We start from the raw sequence: 20383 nt of genomic DNA, 5'->3' as shown, positions 1-20383 counted from the left end.
GCACGCAACTGTGATGGGATCTCTCCCTTGCCACAAAAGCAGCTAGGTCAGAGGACTGAGCCATAACAATGATCAAAGTAAGAATCTCCAGTCCATGCCTGTGGCCCACTACACAGCTCTAAGATGGAACTGAGGCAGACCTACCCACTGTTCCTTGTAACTCTGGGTAGTAACAGGTACCAGTAATGTATGTGGGTGGAACACGAGGACAAGAAACTGGAATGCAAGGTACATGTTTGTAAGATGCTTGCAGGAGAGTCAGGGTTTAAAGTCAGACTCACTGGGTCTTTTCCACACTTTTCTGCTGGTACACTGGAAACAATCATAGAGGTCAATGAGGCAGAGTCTCAACAATAAGTATTAATGGAGAAGGGATGATAGCTGAGCAAAAAAATCACCTTTCTGCAGGACTTGCTTACGGCAGTGTTAAGAGAAGGCAAAGCCAACGACACTTCCTACAGCGTGCGGATAGGTTAGCAGCTACATGAGGTAGGCAAAGGATACAGATTCTGCGTAATTCCTCATACTATAGGAGTATCACCTTGTTGCTGAAGAAAAGGTATGTAGTTGTTCCTACTGGGCTTGCCAGACTGCTGAAAAGTGCTATATCCTTTTTTACCACATTGCCTGTAAATTGTCCCCACCCACTACAACAATTAAGAGCAACCCTTCCACTCGGGGCAAGAGGAACAGCATGAACCCCATGTATACTTCCAAAACGCCTGAACTGTTAAGACTAGAAGGAAGCGTTGCCAGTACCCCAGACAACTGAATAATGTGGCTGAAGTGAAACTCTTTCCCCCGCTCCAGCTGACGATGCACTCAACAACTAGGTTAGTAGAGTCTCTTATAATGGTAATGGTTACTTTCCACCTTAAGACTGAGAGCACTAGAATTTTGAGATATGCACTCTTGAATCCCAATGTGTAATGATTAAATTTAAGAGTAAGTAAAATGAATACAAAGTTCATTACAAACATTACAGGTTGGAATAACCTCATTTTAGGCTGCAGAGCAGTTCCCTTTCTCCTTTAATCAGCTGTTGATACAGATCTGGGAATACTCCAGCTGTTGACACAAGCTTGGGGCCCTGGGCCACTTTCCAAGTGTTTTCAGACGCACATTGGGCAAACAAGCTCTTTCTCAGACTATGCTTGTTAGTTAAAATATCTTTTCTCTACACCCTCTTCTTCCATTTTCTTTCCCTCCTCTATATTCCCCCTTTTTTCATACGTAGATAACATTCAACTTATATTTCTTTCTCTGTATCTGATATTGCACAAGGGCAAAGCCTCTCCACCTTTGTTAAACAAAACTATTTCCTTTGGTGGGTTGGCCACCTGGAACATACTAGGTAAAGCTATGTTAGCCGGAACTAATGTTGTTTCTGGCAGGACAGCCAACAGTATCCTCATTGGCACATCCTTTAGATAGATGGTGGCGCTGAACTAAAAGGCAGGGTGAGAAGCATTCTTGAGTAACTAGAGCACTGTCATGTGGATCACAGGCTTGAATCCAATGACTGAAAAAAAGAAAAATACAAAAACCGGAATGTGTAAACAGTGAGTTTGGGAAAAAAAAAAAAGGTGGAAATCAGAATTAAACTTGAAGTCTTTTAATGACGGCTTTCTGAAAGGGTGTCTCAGTGCAAGACCAGCTTTATTGAACTTTTCTTTGCCACTCTTTTACCCAGTGACTTAACCGTATATTTAAGAAAAGACTGTATGTATCTTAATGGTAGTAACATAATATTTGTGAGCCTAAATGTATTCTCAGTAACTACATCACAGCTAATCTCAGCAATGCTACTAGAATTATTCAACAGGACTAGATTGCAGGGTGTCATGCCCTTCTTTTGCCAGCTATTACTGCCACCACTAGACATGTTAATGGATGCCATTATTATATTCGTTAAGAGTGGACACCACCAGTGCCAAGGGCAGCTTCCAGTTTTGTACCTGGTAACATATCACTGTGAAGTGGCTCATGTACCTCTACTAGTATATATGTCTCTGCACTTCCAAAGTTTATTCATGATCACAAATGGTTGTTGCAAAAGGAAAAAGATGCTTTTGCTCTGGTTTCATATAAAATTGAATAGGGAAATTAAATCACATGTAGACAGAAAGTTGAGATTCTTCTTCAGCCAGAATGCTAAGACATCTGGATACCTGTATGATAAATCACATCATGGCTAGTCTCAGCAGCATAGCTATAAATATCGCAAAGCAGCACAAGCAGGGGCAGCCTGTTCAACATTTTTGTTTGTTGCAAAAAAGGGCAACTTACTTGAAATGAATGTCTGAAATCAGAAAAAGATATTAATACTGGACCTGCATTTTGTTAGAAAACAGTGAAGTTTTTAATTGGGAATTAGAATTATAGAAGAAACATGAGTCCAAACCCAGAAGAGACATACAAAGCAGAAGCAGATAGTTTTCAATGACGGGTATCTGAAGGGCGTAGCGGGACCAGAACAAACAACTTTTTTGCACTCAGACTAAAAGGCTTATCAAAAAGTCACCATATTTTTCACAACGGTGTCAAAGTAGAAAGGTGAACTCTCAGCCTTAACTAAATGTCATGCTGCAGTGAGTAAGGAAAGAACAAACACAAACTTACAAATGCAGAGTTTGTTCTTTGTATCACGAAAGCCTGGCAGGACTCCAATACTGGAGTAATGCCAAACCAGCGCACCAGTGCCTTTGAACTTTTAAAGCTCATGTTTTTCATTTACTGTTTAACATCTTAACTGTTAATTTAAATTCAATGTACAAATGGGTTTCAGAAATAAACGTAAGTAGCCAAAGTTTCAACATTTCATAACTACTCAGGTCGCGGGCAACTGCTATGAGCAAAGCATGGAAAGCTTTGCACACCTAGCTAAGGTCGACATTTCAAAACAAACCCAGTGCCCTAGGTGGTTGCATATCGCGGCTTGCACGTCGCTACACAGCTGCATTCCCACGTGCCTAGTAATTTTGAGGCTTTCTACCTACAACATTTTTACTTGTCTGGGCCCAAGAGATCTCAGATCTGACAGTAACCCATCACAGTACACTGATGTCCTTGGTCAGACAACACGGAAAGCGCACATGTCGCTTATCACACAGTACTGCTACTTCTAAGAAACAGGCTGGATTCAAAGGACAACCCCTGAGGTATTTCTGTATGCTCTCTTGCAACTTCCACTCATCAATCACTAACCTCTTCTCTGGTTTTTTGTTCTTTTTAGCCCATTTTTAGCCCACTCTCATGGCATCTGTTACAGCTGCGTTCTTGGCACTTCTGTTCCCGTGGAAGTCGTCCCTTTCCCTCGGATTCTGCTCGTGACTGCTTTGGGACAGATCGCCTCTGGGAAGGTGGCCACAGAGAAGCTTTAACTGCATCGTCACCTCTGACCGTGCTTGGTCGCTCCTCGAAACACCCCTCAACTGCAGCGACCCCGCCTCGCCCCAGCGACGCCATCGCGCCGCAGCTGCACGGCGAGGCCCGGCCGGGCGCAACCCGGGAGCCGAGCCGGGCCGGGCAGCGAGAGGGGCGGGCCGGACCGGGCCGGGCCGGGCAGCGAGAGGGGCGGGCCGGGCCGGGCAGCGAGAGGGGCGGCCGGGCCGGGCCGAGCCGAGCCGAGCCGAGCCGGGCCGGGCCGGGCAGCGAGAGGGGCGGCCTGGCCGGGCCGAGCCGAGGGGGCCGCGCTCCCAGGCGCCCCGCGAGCTGCGGTGGCCCCGCCCCCCCGCCACGCACCGACATCTCACCCCCCAACCCCCTCGTCTGATGCAATTCATTTCCCCCGTTGCTTTCAGCCGCAGGCCAATCACGGGCTAGTCTGGGCGCATCGTCATGCCGCCCCAGCCAATGGTGAAGAGCCACGATAGTAGAAATCCGGGCGGGGCCGCAGGTAGCGCAGACCGTCAGCCGTGGCGCCGGCCAGCGCGTCCCCTCCCGTCCCGGTCTCGTCCGCGCCGGCCATGGCAGCGCTGCCTGGTGCCGCAGTCCCCCGGCTGCTCCTCGTCCCCAGCAAAGCGGCCGAGCTGCCCGGCCCCGCAGCCGGCCGGCATCTTTCCGTCGTCCTGCCGGCAGGAGCTGCCCCCAGCCCCCCGGGCCCGGAGGCCCCGCAGCCGGCCCGCAAGCGGCAGCGGCTCACCCATCTGAGCCCGGAGGAGAAGGCGCTGCGCAGGTGAGTGGGGGCTGGCCGCGGGGTCCCGGCGGGGGGGCCCGCCGCGCTGACGGCCGCCCTGCCCCGCAGGAAGCTGAAGAACCGCGTGGCGGCCCAGAGCGCCCGGGACAGGAAGAAGGCGCGGATGACGGAGCTGGAGCAGCAGGTGGTGGAGCTGGAGGAGGAGGTAAGGGGCTGGGGGGGATCCGCGGGGCGGGGGGCGGCCACGGCCGGCGCGGCGGCCTCCCTGCTTCACGGCTTTCCGCAGAACCAGAAGCTGCTGCTGGAAAACCAGCTCCTGCGGGAGAAGACGTGTAACCTTGCTCTGGAGAACCAGGAGCTGCGCTGCCGCCTGGGTTTAGATGCTCTGAAGACAGAGGAGGAGAGCGAGTCCAAGGTGAGCCGTGTACCGCGCTGGGGGCTTCTGTCCCTCGGCGGAACCTGCCGAGAGCCGCCGTGCCCCGAGAGGCGGCTGCGTGGCGGTAGGCGGGGAGGAGCAACCCCCTGCGGAGAGCGCTCGGGCTGGAGCTGCCCTGCTCCGAGGGGGGAAGCGTCATGTGCCAGAAACGCTCGTGTCCTCTGGGTGGAGGCTTTCCCACAGGCTGAACAGGTACCGAGTTTGAAGTGGGTGCCACTGGTGGTATGGGAGATAGCGAGCTGACTAGTTCCAAGCTGTTTTAAGGTTATTTCATGTGCTCTTCTACGTTATGTTCTAGGAACAAAGTAGTAGCTCTTACAGTCATGTATGCCTCTCTCAAAAGAACAGGGGGTATAGTGGAGGGGGTCAGGCTGTCATTTAAAAGTGGCAAACAAAATAATGCAAATGTATGGCAGTTTGAGCCAACTTTGGAAGTGGCCTTACCTTCAGGTTCCTACTGCACAAGCAAGTGGAGAATCTGATGTTGGAAGCCTTTGCAGGAACTGCATGATCTTCGGGATTATGTACTGTACTGTCTGCTGGAATGCTTGTGGTGACTGACTGGATTTTTTTTCCTTGGCACAGGTTGTGAGGGAATCGCAGGTGGATGAGATTGGAGTGGTGACCGGGTCCGCTGAGTCCGCAGCACTCAGACTACGTGTTCCTCTGCAGCAGGTGCAGGCCCAGCAGTCACCATTTCTGATAACTTCCACATGGATTCTGATGGCAGTGACTCTTCAGACTCAGAGGTGAGCATCCACTCCTATCCAAAATGCCCATGACATTCAGAACCACTGTGGATTTAAGACTAGCATTGTAACTTCTTGATGTGAAGTCGCTTGATGACTTTCCATAGTTGGCTTGTTTTCCAAGTCTTGGAATGCCATACCTGTGGCTCAAAACGCCTGTGTTAGGCTGTACCCAGTAAGTACAGGAGTTGATGCAACTTGTTCAAGTCCAGTTTCCATAAAGTCTTAGAGGATATTGCCTGGAGCAGTGTCTTAGCTCTTACAGTAAAAGTGTACAAATACCAAAAGCATACTATGCTTTTACTGTTGAAAACAAACTGGATCGTCTTGCTGATGTTGCTGGCACTTAGCAAAGCTGTTTGAACTTATGAGCTCCCTCATGAGTGACTTCTAGAAATGTAAGGACAGGCATCTTTCACCTTTTTAAAAAGAAAAAAAGAAAAGAAACAAAACCCAAACCAAAGCCCCCAACTTTGGTCATGGGGAGGTCCGCCTAAGCCAGGTTCTGGTACTTGGCTCTGTGGAGCCAGCAGGTAGTGTGGTGTTGTACCTGATGGGTCCAAGATGTTGAGGAGTTTCAAATACAGGCTGTGAATATGAAATGCATGTAGAATTCTGTGGTGATTGCCAGCACCATTACAAAAATTAATGGACAAAGAATTTCTGAAAGATAAGTAATTGCCTTAACTATCTGTTGTGACAGTGGCATTCTTGGTAAAACTCCTAGTTCTATGATTACATTAGTGTATTTTAACTTCCAGGTGAGGGCTTGTAGGTGTCACAGCTGGTGTCTTGCTGTGACAGTAGTGGGCTGTCTTTCTAAACCAGTTTTTCATTCTGCAGTCTGATCTCCTGTTGGGCTTTCTGGATAGTCTGGACCCAGAGATGTTTCTCAAATATGCTGATTCAGAGTCAACATGCCTGGAAAAGCTGGAAGAAGATATCTGTGGAGAAACGAATTCCATACCAACCTCCCCCTCTCTGTCTTTGGGGTCCCCATCAGCTAAGCTGGAGGCCATTAATGAACTGATAAGGTTTGATCATGTGTACACAAAGCCCCTAGTACTGGAGATTCCTGTTAAAATGGGCAACCAAACCAATATGCTAGTGAAGATTGAGGAAGTATCTCTTTCTCCATCTGAAGACAAAGCTATCCCTGAGGTCCCAGTATCTGTGAAAGAAGAACCTGTAGACAGCTTCATGCCTGAACTGGGCATCTCTCATCTGCTTTCTTCTCATCATAGCCTTGCAGCCTCGAGCTATCTGTTGGATGCCTGTAGTGACTCTGGATATGAAGGATCCCTGTCGCCCTTCAGTGACATGTCCTCTCCACTTGACACCGACCATGCCTGGGAGGATAGCTTTGCCAATGAACTCTTTCCCCAGCTGATCAGTGTCTAACTCAGTAGTGTTAACTCCCCTTGGATAACTATCCTGGCAGGATAACAGGATATGCCCCTTTGGGGTGGGGGTGGGGGAAATCAAAAGTATTCAGGAAAGCATTGCTCATTTCTACCCATGCTGGTAGATGGAGTGATGGCCAATGCATTTCTCCTGGTATGAAGAAGCATAGGGTGTCCTGTTCTGCCCTCCCTGCCCTCCCTGTCAGTGTTGCATTGGTTTCTCAATAACTTGCCAATTATACGTGAACCTGGAAATGTTCATTTTGTTTTCCATTTGAAATAACTTTAACACCAAAAACTGCAGTGGGATATTTGTGTATAGACAACTGGGTTAAAACTAAATCGTCTGTACATCTTACAGATTTACTATGTAAATGCTTGTTTTCCATTTGCTATGTAGAGTTGCTTTCTCCATTTAATATTTAACTGTATTGGTGCAATAAATGTGCAATGCAGCTCACTGACCCTTTTTTACCTTGAATCTCAGGGGGGGAGGGGAGAGTACCTGGACCTTGCAGAGTTTGAAACTATAGAAATTTTAAGAGATAAGGTCTCTGTGTCTTGTCCTTGTACCACCTTAATGCACCAACCCAGCAGCACCTCTATGGTGTATGTAGCTGGATGCTTTGGCAGGTTCTTTCTGGGAGCACTTGATGTTGAAAACTCTGTTCAAGGTAGATGGGTTTGTATGATGGCCAGAGCTGCTTAGAGCAAAATCTGCAGCCTGAATAGGGAATGCAGGTGGCAGTAGCTTGATACCTGAATAAAACTGTAATAATCTTCCTGTTGGCAAGTAATGCCATTCAAAATGCTCAGTCTGAGTGAAGGTGGGCGCATTTCAGGTGGTGGGTCTAGTGTTTGTGAAGCAGTGCGAGACATCATACACAGGATGAAAAAGGTGCAGAGTCTTGTTACCACAGGAATTCCTGGAGCATAAAATTAACTGCAGGAGCTACTTTCAAATACCACAGTAGGACTCTGTTGTCTTCATCCATTTGTTCCAACATCACAGTATTAAAAACATTGGAATTGCAGTACAGAGAAGAAACTGAAATTTTATACTGGAAGTGAGAGCTGTTGCAGGTGTTTGCACAACTGGTTTTGGTTTAAGTGCTATTTCATGTCTTGCATTAAATTTTGACAAAAATAACTTGAGGTGGGGGATGGAACGGGAGGGTATTGGTCACTAACATTCAAGGTGACAGGACTGCTTTGGATTACAAACTTGAGTAACCTAGGTTGTAATAAAGCATTCTATCTGAATATTGCATAGCAGTAAAAACTACAGCTATGCAATATAGCAGAAACTTAGATTAAAAAAAATAAACTACATAATCTGAGAATAAGTTGCTTTACTTTCAAGCTGGAAAAGAGGGATGACTGCAAGAGGACCCTTGGTACCTAATACATGTTGTGAGTCCAAAAAGCAAATGGATAAGTGAGAATTTGATCTATAGTTTCGCATTACTTTTGTTAGTATTATTAGAACGTCATATGAAATTAAAAAATAAAGTACAGCAGAAATAATGAAGTTTCATTTCTTTAAAACTCAGCTCTACATTTTCTAGCCTAGAAGTCAAAGACATAATTTACAGGGGTAAATATGCAGTAGTTGAAAGTAGCACCTGTAAAAGGACTGATATTTCACATACTTTCCTCAGGGCTATAGGAAGGCTGAGACTCGCACACCGAAAATGTGCAGCCCGTCCCACTGCTCTTGTGGCTGTTTCCTGTTGTCACACAGACAACATCTGGCCTCTAAAAGGTAGTGCAACAGAAGACTAAACATAGTAATTGATGTGTCTCTATTCAGTGCCGCAGTACTTGCGGGCAATGTGTGCGCTCAGTGTTTGAGACAGTCGCTGTAGCCATAGCCTGCTCTTGTATGAGGCTCTTGCATATTTTTGCTTCTTCAGGAGTTGATCCCAGTTGTAGATAAAGTGGAATTTTTGGTGATACATGCTATCTATCTCCCTTAAGATAGCTCAGGTTATCAAGGATGTTTCTCTGTCCAGTTTAACTTGTGTGATGTTTTAGCATTAGAATTGCATTTTCTGATCACCTAGATGAGCTACTGTGACTAAACCAAGCACTTTTTAAGCACGACAACTGATAACCAACCATTTTAATAGCTACTGAAAGTAAGGCCTTTGCCAAAAGAAATTAAAATCAACTAATTAATGAAATCAACTATATAAAGTTAATACTTTTGCTGCCTGAACATCTTTTTTTAATCTTTCTTCCCTTAGTAAGGTATTCAGGAAGAGTGTGAACAGAGGTAAGAGGGTTTGCCATGTATTATGGGTTGATTTAAATACAGTTTCTGCTATTAAAAATTACTGTTAGAGCAAGCCTTTCTGTTGTTTTGGGTTAGCTCTGTTTTGGCTTAACTAATGCAGCAAGAAACGGTGGCACAGCAAAAAGGCTTCATTGAGCTTGCAAGAACCTGTCTGGAAAACCTTAACATCCATCTGCGTCTGTTGTTCCCCCCCCCCCCCCCGCCCCCGGTTTCCGTTTGGGCTATCTTCACCAAAGAATGTGTCTCCAGCCTTTATGTTTAAAGGTGTAGAAATCCTGTCATTTCCTTAAGAAATCTGAGGGGAAAACGGCAGCCAAAATCAAAGGAAGTAAAGGGTAGCTTAAAGCTCACAGCCTGTAACACCCAACATCTGCACAATTGTGCTTTTTTTTTTCAGCAATGCTTAAGGCAGTTCTTTTCACGCTAGCTCACGTTAAGACATAGCAACATTAATTGACGGGATGAGGAAGAGTGAAGAGTTACTGTGAACTCTTTTGGCAGACTGCTTAAGAGATAAACATCTTATATTGGTTGCAACAGATTTCTTGGGGAAGCCATGACCTTTGTTTTCAATGAATAAGGAAGAAGTTTAAAATTCTTACATTCAGCTTTTCATGCACCACTACAAAGGCACTGCCCAGTATCACGTATATGTCATGATCCAAGGACTCAACAGGAGTAATTCAGCTCAAACTGAGACCAAAGTAAGACAATCTTTTACCAGGTTATAGACAGGCGCAGAAACACGTAGCTGCCTTTAAAAAAAATCCCAAAACAACTGGAAAAGCTGTCTAGGCAGGAAATGGCTGGAGGCAACTCTCTAAGCTGTTGTGGTTTTCTTTTTAAGATGAAAGTTGGTGGAAAAACTGAAGGACCTGTTACCATTGACATGTCTGACAGACAGTGTCCAACAGCTGTACGTGAACGGTACACTGAGAGAAATATGAATACATGCAAGACATGGCCATCCTAAGCAAAAAATCCTGTACCAATTATCAGCCTTGCCTGTGCTTAAGCCTTAAGCAAGGTAACCACCAGAAAATCCAACATCGTAAAGAACTGCTTCAGACAACATTCAGAATAAAAAAAAAATTATACCCCTACTGCATATTACTTTCCTTTGTTCTTAAGCCAGCCAAACTACAGTTCTCAGCTCCTTGGCAAGCTTCTGCTCCAGTAATTATTCTCAGCCAGTGGTATAACAAAGATCAGTGCTCACAACTTTGAGATTTTAAATTGCTTTGATTCATTAGAGCAGTTAGTGGTGGTTTGAACCAGCTTCTTGAGTAAAGTATAATTTGATAGCTGCACATGTAGGCTTTTTGAGTCTCCTATAAACTGAATTCAACTTGAGAGCCTGCCCTAGCACAGCCAAGTGCTTTGAAGCAAAGGCTGCTACCACAGGAAGGGGAGAAAGCAGCGATGGTGTAGATCCCCTTTTCTCCACCGTAATCGCAGCAGCTGCTAATTGTCAGTTTGAAGAAGAGCACTGGAATCCTCAGAATCATCCTTGTGCTACCACAGACAGAACAAGGCAAAAGGATGAGAGCCGATGGGGTGAGTGGTATGGAGCAGAAAGCTACCATCCTCTGCTTGAGGAGGAACGCCACTGCAGCGCATCCTGCTGCTGCCCTCACAGGCAGGGAGAGCACTTCTTATGGCCTGTGGCCCAAAACACCTCGATGTGGGGACTGAAGCGCTTCACCAGTGCTGCATCTCTGTCCCTCTCTTCTCTCCTGCAGCAGGCTGCTCCGAAAGCCTGGAAGACCTGTCACTTTGCTACCCCTCTGCCTTCCTCCAAAGCTGCCTGTGTGACATGGCTCCTCTACCTAGGCAGCTGGTATCGGTGCCTGTAGCCACCACCCAGCCCCGTCTGCCTCCGGAGGGCTAGAGCCGTGCTGTCCGGCCTCTGCAGCACCATTTCTGAACATGTACTGGGTGAATTGCGAAGGTGAGGCAAGATGAAGTGAAACAAGATACTCAACACCGCCTGCTGAAAATGGCGTCCACGCTCTGGTCACCGCGTAGCTCCCCGGTGTGAGTGTGACTCACCCGGGAACACGCCGGCAACACCGCCACCCCGTGACCGGGCGTGGGGCTGCCGCCGGGCGGGCACGGGCCGTACCGCCCGCGCTCCGCAGCGCCTCACGTGCCGTACCTCACGTGCCGTACCTCACAGCTCAACGCCTGCTGCGCCTCCATGAGCAACGCAATTTAATGTCTAAAAAATTCAAGGAAAATTCTCTTACAGTCCCATTTCCATCATATTTGGAAATGGACTCTGTTTAATAGGTTCGCACCCAAAGCTTGCTAGCACAGTAGGCAAAAACATTCAATGAAGTAGTATTTACACTCTTTTGCTTCCCTTTTTCAACTTTACAGATGCAGGTGTTTCCTGGCACGCTTTATCCTGACTTACCAGCAGCATTAGGTTCCAAGACAAGCTGCTAATATTTATTGAGATCTTTTCCACTAAAAGCACAGAAGTAGTTCCTGGTGGGCATCTGGAAGCCTAATAGCATTCAGAATTTCTATTAGCACTGATGTTTTTTACTAGAATCAAGTCCATTTAGGTGCTACCAAGGCCGGATGAGTTGTTTGGTTTTTTTTAAATATATATATAGCATATCAATATTCACAGATTAAAGTGTGAGAATTTAAACTGTCAGCAGAGGATCTTTATCTGAGATCTTCCTGTAGATGAGAGATGCCAAGTTAAACTCAACCCAGGCAAATCTGGGGCAGCAGAAGGAAGAGTAACACACCCATAGAGCAGCAGATTTTACCTTCGCAGTATGCTTCCTTAAGATGACCGCTTTCTGATTGCTCTAACTTCTGTTTTGGAGTCCTACTTGCCTCACAACGAGCATGGATCCAGACCCCGTGGTTCACATGTATGTTACATCTGCATTTGATTAAATAAATCCCCTGTGATGGAAGCCACACAGCTGCTCTAGCTAACTGATACAAGACACAGGCTCTGGGACAATTACAAGTCCAGTTCCAAGTCCGTGCCAAAATAAATTCTGTCCCTCTCCTCAGGGCTGGCTCTGTAACTGAGATGCTCCTCCCCTCTCTAGAGTCTCTCAGCCCCAGCCCCAGGGAGGCTCCCAGCCAGCCAGAAGAGCCTTACACAATCCTGAATGGGTTGGGTTTTACACTATTATTGTCCTCTCTCCGACTCTGCGTTGGAGAAGTATTTAAGTCTTGTCTAAATCCACAGTACAATTTAAGTAAGTCCATGTTTGACTCTGCCTAGAAACCTCAGGGTTTTTTATTATTTATTTTTAATATTAATGTGAAATGCTATTTTTCCCTCATTTTGAAAGCAAAGGTAATACTGGTCTAGCACACCCGTCTTTATCCTTCAGCTGTTTGAAAAAGTCTTGAACAGAAGATGTTAAACACAAGAGCAAAGTGTGTTATTTTACATTCCAGTAAAATAATTATTAAAATTTGAATTAGTTTTAAAACTCTCCTCAAACATTTCTTGATTTTATACAGAACTAAGCAAGCTAGGCATTCTTAATTTTACTCTGAAGTAAAATGAAAGATCTGAAAACACAAGCTACAGCAACACCTTTTGGTACCCCTTTGCTCTGTTAGAGGCCTTTGGGTCATGATAGATTCACAGCAACTCTTCCTTTCTGGCAGCTTCAGGCTTATTGTTCAGTTCACCCCCCGTCCTGTTGAACACTGTGGAGGAAAGAAGTGACATGCCCTTGGGACTAGGGAGTTAAAACTAAAAATCTTCTTAGGCCAGAAGAATATTTTACCCTCCTGTTGAAGGACTGGACATACACTGTCAAGATTTTTGCTTTTATTAGGAATGAAACACAACCATCTAAAAAATATTTTAGAAAATTTATTGAAAACTGACATACAAAGAGTGATTTGGTCCCAAGAGAAGACAGACCAGAATCGTATCTTCTATCTTTCAAAATAAAGTTTCTCCTAATACTGCATCACATTTGCCATCTTGCTTGTAAACAGCATTAATAAAAAGTCTTTTAAGGAAGCCAACAACAAATGAACCTGTTACAAATACAGAAGTTTGAAAACACCCAGTAGCTTGTTCTCTCTTACCCTCTTCAAATGATTGCTATAGCAAGAATCTTGCTCAGTCCTTCTAGATACTTGATTCCTGCCCTACCTCACTCTTCTCCTCCCCCATCAGTTTAAGTGATTCAACCTGTTCTCTCCTATCACAAGGGCAGAAATGAATTATGAAAAAATTAAAAAAGTTTTCTACCAAAGCAAATTTTGTGCACACAGTTTTTTCCACATGTCATGGTCTTTGTCAGTAGTCCACCACTATATTCTTGTTTCAGATGGCAGAATAACAGGGGTCAGTGATGCCATATTAGCATCAAACAATTAAGAGGAAATACACCTCTGAAAGTCAACCTTTGGTACAAACATAACAGGAAAAAAGTATGCTTAAAAGCTGTTTATGAGAATTTCTTCTTCTGAAAATTTGGTATGTAATCTGTCATTTTTAAGAGGAAAAACTGCATCTAGATTTGATGTATTTAGGCCTCCCACAGTTTTCTATATCCTCTGTTGCAATTTTAGCGTTGCTGAGATGGTTTCACCAGATTCGAATTTTTTTATCCTTTCTTTTCTGTTTATTTAGAATTCGGAGCCATCAGCTGAAACAGTTCCAACCTTGAACTTTCACTATAATCTCACAAGCTTAAAACCAGGTAATTATTTGGAGGCACATTTTCTATCCGCAGTGACTACAGCCTTCTCCAAACTGCATTGCTTTACTTTATACTCAAGCAATGTAGCATGTCAAAGGCTGTAGATTTTAAGCACGTTCAGCAGCTTAATAATAGATGAGAAATTTTACACAGTACACGCAAGAGATTTATAGCAGACCCTGAAATGAAATTAGACATACTAGCAAGGTAAAACTGCACACGTTCTCCAATTTAATAAAAGTTTCAGAATGGTAAAGTTATACACTGGTTTCCAGAGTAATACCTATTCAAATGTTGGAGTATTTTTAGTGAAGCTCTGAAATGTTTTAGCGAGAAACAGCAAGTTTCACACAACCTTCAACAAGAGCAGCAAGATAGACAGGATTGAACAAATAGGGGTATCTTTTGAACAAAGCTTCTGCTGTCAGTCAAAAGAAAAGAAAGGATGACTGCAAAAAGAGAAGCTTGATTTTAAACTATCGACTATGGGTTATTCAACAGTAAAAAATATCATCACAAAGATTATCAATTAGCTATGCAAAGGAAGAGTAGATTTTCTTATGCAAACAGCTGCATTACTGTGTACTTGCTCCTTTACGTTAGCAAGATGTCAAAAACAGACTGGGATGCTAAGACTCTGAACAGAACCTATTACTTGGAAAGAAATTTCTTACAAAAAGCCTCAATTCAGGTATCTCTGAGAAAGCTCAAGGACTTAGGAACAGAAGATAAGATTCTCTGCTTTGTTTAAGGGTTTTAAGCATAATGGAACTGTTGTGCATTGAGGAAAGGTACAAGCAATAACTCATTGAGGATTCCTTTTCTTAACACCCTAAGCAGGATACAAAATTCTTTTGGCATACATCTGTATCTATGTGACGTTATGTTAATGGCACATGTTCTGGCTTAAATTTTAAGTCTAGATTCCCTCAGGAAGAAGACACTCATCTTTTTTACTTCACCACCAATGCCAGCAGTCTCAAAGTTTGGGACTTGGTTACAGACGATAATCAACACTTGACCCGCTTTACACCAGAAAATCAGTTCCCTGTTATCTGATTTACTTACCATGTTTATCAAAATTAAAGGATGCCATTTATTTAATCAAAAGTTACACTGTCTTCAACTGACTTTCCAACTCGATGCATACAAAGAATCACAGCATAATGTAAAATGTGAATCAACTGGCTGGAGAACCACTTTTCTTCAGACTTTGCATCATTTGGGGAGGGGGGCATCAAAAACCCACAAACACAATTTAGGAGCCAGTGAACCAAAGATGCCTGGAGTCAGTAGGTATCTTGCAAGTTAGTAGCTGGTTTTACTTTCTACAAAGCAAGAGGCTTATGCTGAGCTGTAACATTCCTTCCCTACCACACTGCAGAATTTCTACGTTTGAATTTACATCAAGTACAAACCAGCCACAGATGAAATAGCCACAGATGAAACAGTGTGAAGAGCTGTATTTCCATAGGGATTGCTTTTCTGTGACTAGAGTCAGAAGTATTTCTTCCTTTCCATACCTTTTTGTAATTCAAATTAAACTAACTGACCAAGCATAGTATGTGCACCAAAGTCTTAATGGCTCAGTAAGTGAAAGATGTGGCTTAAGCCACAGCTACGTTCAATATTTGGCTTTTATACTTTACCAAGGACAATTAAGAGGATATTTCACCATTAAGCAAGATGGAAAGCTACTTCGCTGTTCCAAAGGCCTGTGGATTACCTTCCCAGTAAAACCAAGAATATTTAACAGACCGGAGTACAGAAATCTTGGGGTTTTTTCAGTTTCCTTAAGTTGTGTCTGGCCAATCCACGTTATGATTGTTAGTAGGAAAAAAGAACAAATAATAAACTTCAGATTCACACATCAAACCAGAAAGAAAGAGGGAATCAAAAAACAGCAACAAAACCATCAGAAGCTCACCACTTCCAGTCTAAAATCTGGCATCTACAACTCCATTTCTTCTTCTGCACACCCAGAGATTCCCAAACTAGCATATGGATCTGGAGACATGGCAGTCTGTTGCGATTCAGGGAATGTTTCAGTCTGTGGGTCAAAAGCAGCTCTTGGTGTTGACTGCTTCGCTTGACACCCTTCTGTACTCTGCTGCTTGAAGTTCTTAACAGAAACAGACTTCAGTTTATCTGTGAGAAATTCAGGAAGAGGTTTCCAAAGCACCAGCTCCATAGAAGGACGGCTCCTAGAACAGATGGAGTCTCAGTTAAATTTAAGTTCTCCAATCACAACTATTAAATGCAGAAGACCAGTGAGTATCTTCATCCTTTGTGCTAGCCTGGAACTGTATTCCAGAATCCACATACCTTTTTTTTCCCCCTATTAAATTTCCTCTTCCTTAACTAGTTCCATTACTTCTAGTTCTAACCCTGTATTTTCTTTTTCTTTTGCACCAAACTTGATAACCACTGTCGGTCACACTTCAGGACCTTCTGCTTTTGGAAACTCACATACATAGAAATCAAGATATAATGGTTTATTCAATAAATTTCACTCTGTACAAATGAGGAGTACAAAACAGACAGCTTGATGACCACTATAGTTACACTTACTTCTTTTTAACATTAGGATAGTTTTTCCTATTTTTGACCAGATGAATGGTCTGTCGTACAACATTGACTGCATCATGCAGTAATTAAGGACATCTCCACGAACATGAGACAGGGTCTCTCTTTTCATTTGCATGTGTTAGCTACATAGCACCATGATTTCCTCCAGAACTTACATAGATTCTATTATTTTCTTTGTCAGGACTTCACCAAAATCCCTCTTCATCCCTTTTTTAAGGGTATCTGACAGGATAAGAGTGGGCAGATTGCTAACATTTCCATCAGCATGAACTTCCTCATCTTCATCAATTATCCTAGGAATGGAGGGGGAAGAGGGAGATAAACACTATTGAGCATACTGTTAACAGGCACATCCACCGCAGACTACAGTTATATCTATGTGCACTGCATTGTACAGTGTAGATATCTGACCTAGGCTGGGTACCAGAAGCAGCGGGGCCATGTTAACATGAGTCTCTCTTGGGCCAATATACCCTAAGAATGACTGTTACCATAGAAGCCACCTGAGCACCTATGCCACTTCTGGTACCTAAGCTAGCTTCGTTATCCCTGCATCGTCCAGCAGTGCGCAACGCAGACATACACTACGAGAAAATAAATCCACCTCAGGGGAAAGTGTATGATTCAGTCACATTACAAGAGTGAGTCTCAGTTATGCAGTAGCTTCGCCTGCTCAATTCCCCATATCTTGAGAATTATTGAAAAGCTACTGAATACAGTTCTTAACCTTTAAGGATGTTCCACTGATTTCTCAGAGATTAAAACGGCAGAAAAAGTTGAAGCATTTAGAACAAACTGGAGGTAGCTCCTTTGTTTTTGGTAAACCTTTTAAAGAAAATTTAGCAGAGTAGCTGGGAAGGATGGGGAACAATCCTCTGAGAGGTGCAAAGCAGACTTTGCAATGCAGATATAGCCAGATAATAAAAACATATAGCACTACTCTGATTTACCCATGAAAAAATAAAATAATCTAACAGTACCTTGCTTCCCTTCACGCATCATCTATGGAGTAATCATCTAAAAAAAAATCTTGTTTTATAATTTATGTAACTTTTGGCTTTTCTAACAACTGTCTGCAGTGGTCATTTTAGATACTTCAGACTCCTATCTAGCTCAACTGCAATCAACTGATATATACATGTGACATTCCCAGAAATCTTTCAAAGGCAAGAATGCACAGTACATTTATTAAATGATTGCAACAGACTGCCCAGAGCCACCCCATTACCTCAATATCAAGCCATCTGGTATTTAACAGCAAGATGAACCTCAGTCTTATTGCATATGTGCAGAGAGATCTCTCTGGTTCATGCTATTCTCTACGCTGACAAATTCACATCTATCTTGAGCATTTAGAAGTATTAATCACAGAACAAGCAGCAGTTGGTTGAAAAAAAGCTGAGCTCAAGTCTGACCAGATAACATCAGTTAAAATTTGAGCTCTGGATAGTCACAAAAGAGCATAAAACCCCATTATGGTATATTGATGCTGCATAATGACTGTGAAAAAGTGGTTATTTATTCAGCATTTCTTGCTCTAGCACCCTCAATTTCAGATCATAGTATCAGCCCCAAGACTCATAGGACCATAGGTAGCCTAAAAAGAAATACTTGAACAGAAGGTTCATCTCAGACTTACAGTAGTGTTACCACACTGCTATGTGCTAGATTTAACCCTTAACACCCACCAAAAAAGGGAAAGCTCAGCAAAGCCAGGCTACTCAATCCCTGCATTTACCTGTCCTCAATTTCCTGAAGCTTCCTGCGAGCAACCTCGCATTGCTGTTCCCCCATTGTCTGATCCATTTCTTCACAGGGAATTTCTAACATGGCAGGTTCAGGACCGCTGCCACCATACTGACTTGCTACCTCCCCAGCTGCCTGCTGACCTGCACAGAGAATCCATTCTTCAGTGTTGGGATTCAAAGGGCAATTTTTGGCTCCTGTCAGTCTCTTCTTCCTCACAGGACAACTAGGAAACAAAATAAGTTTACAATTGTCAAAAGAGAAACATAGCATTCTACAGGAAAAAATGTTATAGAAAGTCATGTACATTTCAACAGATTTGACATACTATGGAAACACAACCTCCACAAAGAAAATAAATCCACATTGCTCTTATTAAAATGTGGGTACCCATGCAAGAAAATCAGTGCTACACAATTAATTATGTAACTGAAGTGGATTTGGGCTTATCTGCAATTCAGGGGAAGAGTTCCAAATAGAAACAATGATAGAATTTCCTTTCCTGCATATGTTGTAGGTGAGATGCGCTCAAATCTTTGTAGAAAACAAAAAGCAAATTAAGATTTTTCAGGCTATAAAAGACAAATTTAATTTACCCTTCCGCCTCTTCTTCTAGCTTATGCTTCTTTCCACAGCGAACAGAGACACTGCAAAAGAAAAACAAATGGTTATGTAGCTTTTAATTATATCTTCCAGTAACATTGAGATTTTCAAACAATATTTTCTTCCCTTTTAAAATTTTACTTGCAGCTAATAGCAACAGTTGCAGTATGTCACCAACTGTGAAGGGAGTGGAAGTTTTGGACAATAAAGGACCACTTTGTTCCAAAGAAAGTCAAAGGCGGCTGTAATTACTCAGTTCTCTGAGCAGAATTCCATGCTAATTTCTCCTCCTTTACGTTATTTATTTTTTCCACAAGGGGCAAGACCAATTTTTGCTAAAATTCAAATGCTTCAAGAAGCAACACGTGATCCAACTTCAGTCTCTTAATACATTGTCTCACAGTGACATACTCAAATTAAATATGACCAAACAACAACATTTTACGGAATGATTTAAGTTTTTTGTGCTCATATATGAGAAAGAGCAAGTTAAAAAAAAAAACAGTAAAAAAAAAAGTACACGAGCTTAAAAGCATGTCAAGACATTGGTAAACTTAATCACATTTCTTTCCTTTTAGAAGGCTCCTTTATCCCCCGCCAACAAACTTCAAGGCCATAAAACAAGTGCAATACAATTCTAACACTGCACAAGCGAAACATTACTAGAAGAAAACAAATTATAACCTGTCTTGAAAAGAAAACTTATTTCACATGGCCAATGCAGCTGAGAAACACGTTCCTTCACTGTTCCAGCGGTAACTGGTTTTGCACTTACTGGCTGTGCCCCTGCTGCTGGTGCAGGCCTTGCGGGCGTGCCACGCTGGTGAAGGAGCCCACCGGGGCGACCGGCAAGCCCTCGTTGTAACTCCCAAGCGCAGCCAGAGAGGCAACGTCGAAGCCGCTTTGCAGATACAGGCCCGAGGAACCGCCGCCATCGGCACCGTCGTTTCCGTTCCCTGCCATGATCACCATGGGTGGCTGCAGACGGTCGTGGCTCACGGCTCCGGGCTGCGGGTCGTCCCGCGCGACCGCCGGCGGGCCGTGGCGGTCAGGGGCAGCGGCCGGAGCCTGGGGGAACTCCACGGCAGGACCCGCGGGGATGCCCTGACAGGATCTGCCCAGCGCTGCCATTTCCTGCTGCCGGGAAGAAAGAGGACATCAACGGCGCCCGTCCGCGCCACCGAGCGGGGGGCCCCCTCGGGGGGGGGGCCCGAGGCCGGCTCCCGCCGTGCTACGGGACGCCCCGGGACCCCGGCCCGAGGCCGCCCTCCCGCCGCTGGCACCAGCCCGGCCCGGTCCGAGGCGCTCCCGCAGGGGACCGGCGCGAACAGCGCTGGCGAGCGCCGCGGCGGCGCAGGTGAGCCGGCCCAGCGGCACCGCCGCCCGCCCCGGGCACCACCGGGGCCCGGCCTGCCCCGGAGCAACAGCAGACAACAGCTGCCCGCCCGCCCGCGCCGCGGAGCGCTTACCGCCGGGCCGGGCCGGGCCCGGAGCTGGACGACACCACCAGAGCCCAGGTCCTTTCCAGGCCTTTCGCCGCGCTTGGCGAAGGCGGGCGCGGGCACTATGGGTGTTGTAGTCCCGGGCGGCGGCGGCCCGCGGGGCGCGGCGGGAGCTGTAGTCCCGGGCGGCGGCGGCCCGCGGGATGTGAACTCCTCGCCGGCGCCGCGGCCGCGGCGGTGCCGTGGCGGCCATGGAGCAGCACGGACCCCCA

General features: G+C 44.9%; 2 protein-coding genes across 5 annotated transcripts; one reads left to right on the top strand and one right to left on the bottom strand.

Annotated features, from left to right (window-relative positions):
* Positions 1-3765: 3765 nt before the first annotated feature.
* XBP1 (X-box binding protein 1) lies at positions 3766-6498 on the top strand. Of its 2 annotated transcripts, XM_082324618.1 has the most exons (5): positions 3766-4177; positions 4247-4343; positions 4425-4553; positions 5160-5323; positions 6167-6498. In XM_082324618.1, the coding sequence occupies exons 1-5, from the start codon at positions 3969-3971 to the stop codon at positions 6351-6353; spliced, it is 786 nt and encodes a 261-aa protein (XP_082180744.1). In that variant the 5' UTR covers positions 3766-3968; the 3' UTR covers positions 6354-6498. The 2 variants fall into 2 exon arrangements, with proteins under 2 accessions (XP_082180744.1, XP_082180745.1); XM_082324619.1 differs by having other exon boundaries at positions 3905-4177; positions 4247-4553.
* A 6372-nt stretch (positions 6499-12870) lies between these two features.
* CCDC117 (coiled-coil domain containing 117) lies at positions 12871-20221 on the bottom strand. Of its 3 annotated transcripts, none has more exons than XM_082324615.1 (6): positions 20139-20221; positions 19445-19806; positions 18663-18713; positions 18059-18292; positions 16476-16613; positions 12871-15935 (listed from the first exon to the last, which is right to left on the bottom strand). In XM_082324615.1, exons 2-6 carry the CDS (start codon positions 19798-19800, stop codon positions 15683-15685), a joined length of 1032 nt encoding a protein of 343 aa, XP_082180741.1. In that variant the 5' UTR covers positions 19801-19806; positions 20139-20221; the 3' UTR covers positions 12871-15682. The 3 variants fall into 3 exon arrangements, with proteins under 3 accessions (XP_082180741.1, XP_082180742.1, XP_082180743.1); XM_082324616.1 differs by having other exon boundaries at positions 19445-19803; XM_082324617.1 differs by lacking the exon at positions 16476-16613.
* Positions 20222-20383: the final 162 nt, after the last annotated feature.

Source organism: Platalea leucorodia, assembly GCF_965183815.1.
Source record: "Platalea leucorodia genome assembly, chromosome: 12".
Classification (NCBI taxonomy): Eukaryota; Metazoa; Chordata; class Aves; order Pelecaniformes; family Threskiornithidae; genus Platalea; species Platalea leucorodia.
Note: the sequence above shows the minus strand (reverse complement) of the source record. Positions and strands in the feature narration are given on the sequence as shown.

Bases quoted from the DNA above. Each gene is read 5' to 3' on its own strand.
- CCDC117 (XM_082324615.1), bottom strand. From the start codon at position 19,800: ATGGCAGCGCTGGGCAGATCCTGTCAGGGCATCCCCGCGGGTCCTGCC. The intron at 18,714-19,444 runs GTAAGTGCAAAA...TTTCTTTTGCAG, and splicing joins CAGCAGCAGGGGCACAGCCA to TGTCTCTGTTCGCTGTGGAA. The intron at 15,936-16,475 runs GTAAGTTCTGGA...CATCTGTTCTAG, and splicing joins AAGAAAATAATAGAATCTAT to GAGCCGTCCTTCTATGGAGC.
- XBP1 (XM_082324619.1), top strand. From the start codon at position 3,969: ATGGCAGCGCTGCCTGGTGCCGCAGTCCCCCGGCTGCTCCTCGTCCCC. The intron at 4,178-4,246 runs GTGAGTGGGGGC...CCTGCCCCGCAG, and splicing joins GAGGAGAAGGCGCTGCGCAG to GAAGCTGAAGAACCGCGTGG. The intron at 5,324-6,166 runs GTGAGCATCCAC...TTCATTCTGCAG, and splicing joins GTGACTCTTCAGACTCAGAG to TCTGATCTCCTGTTGGGCTT.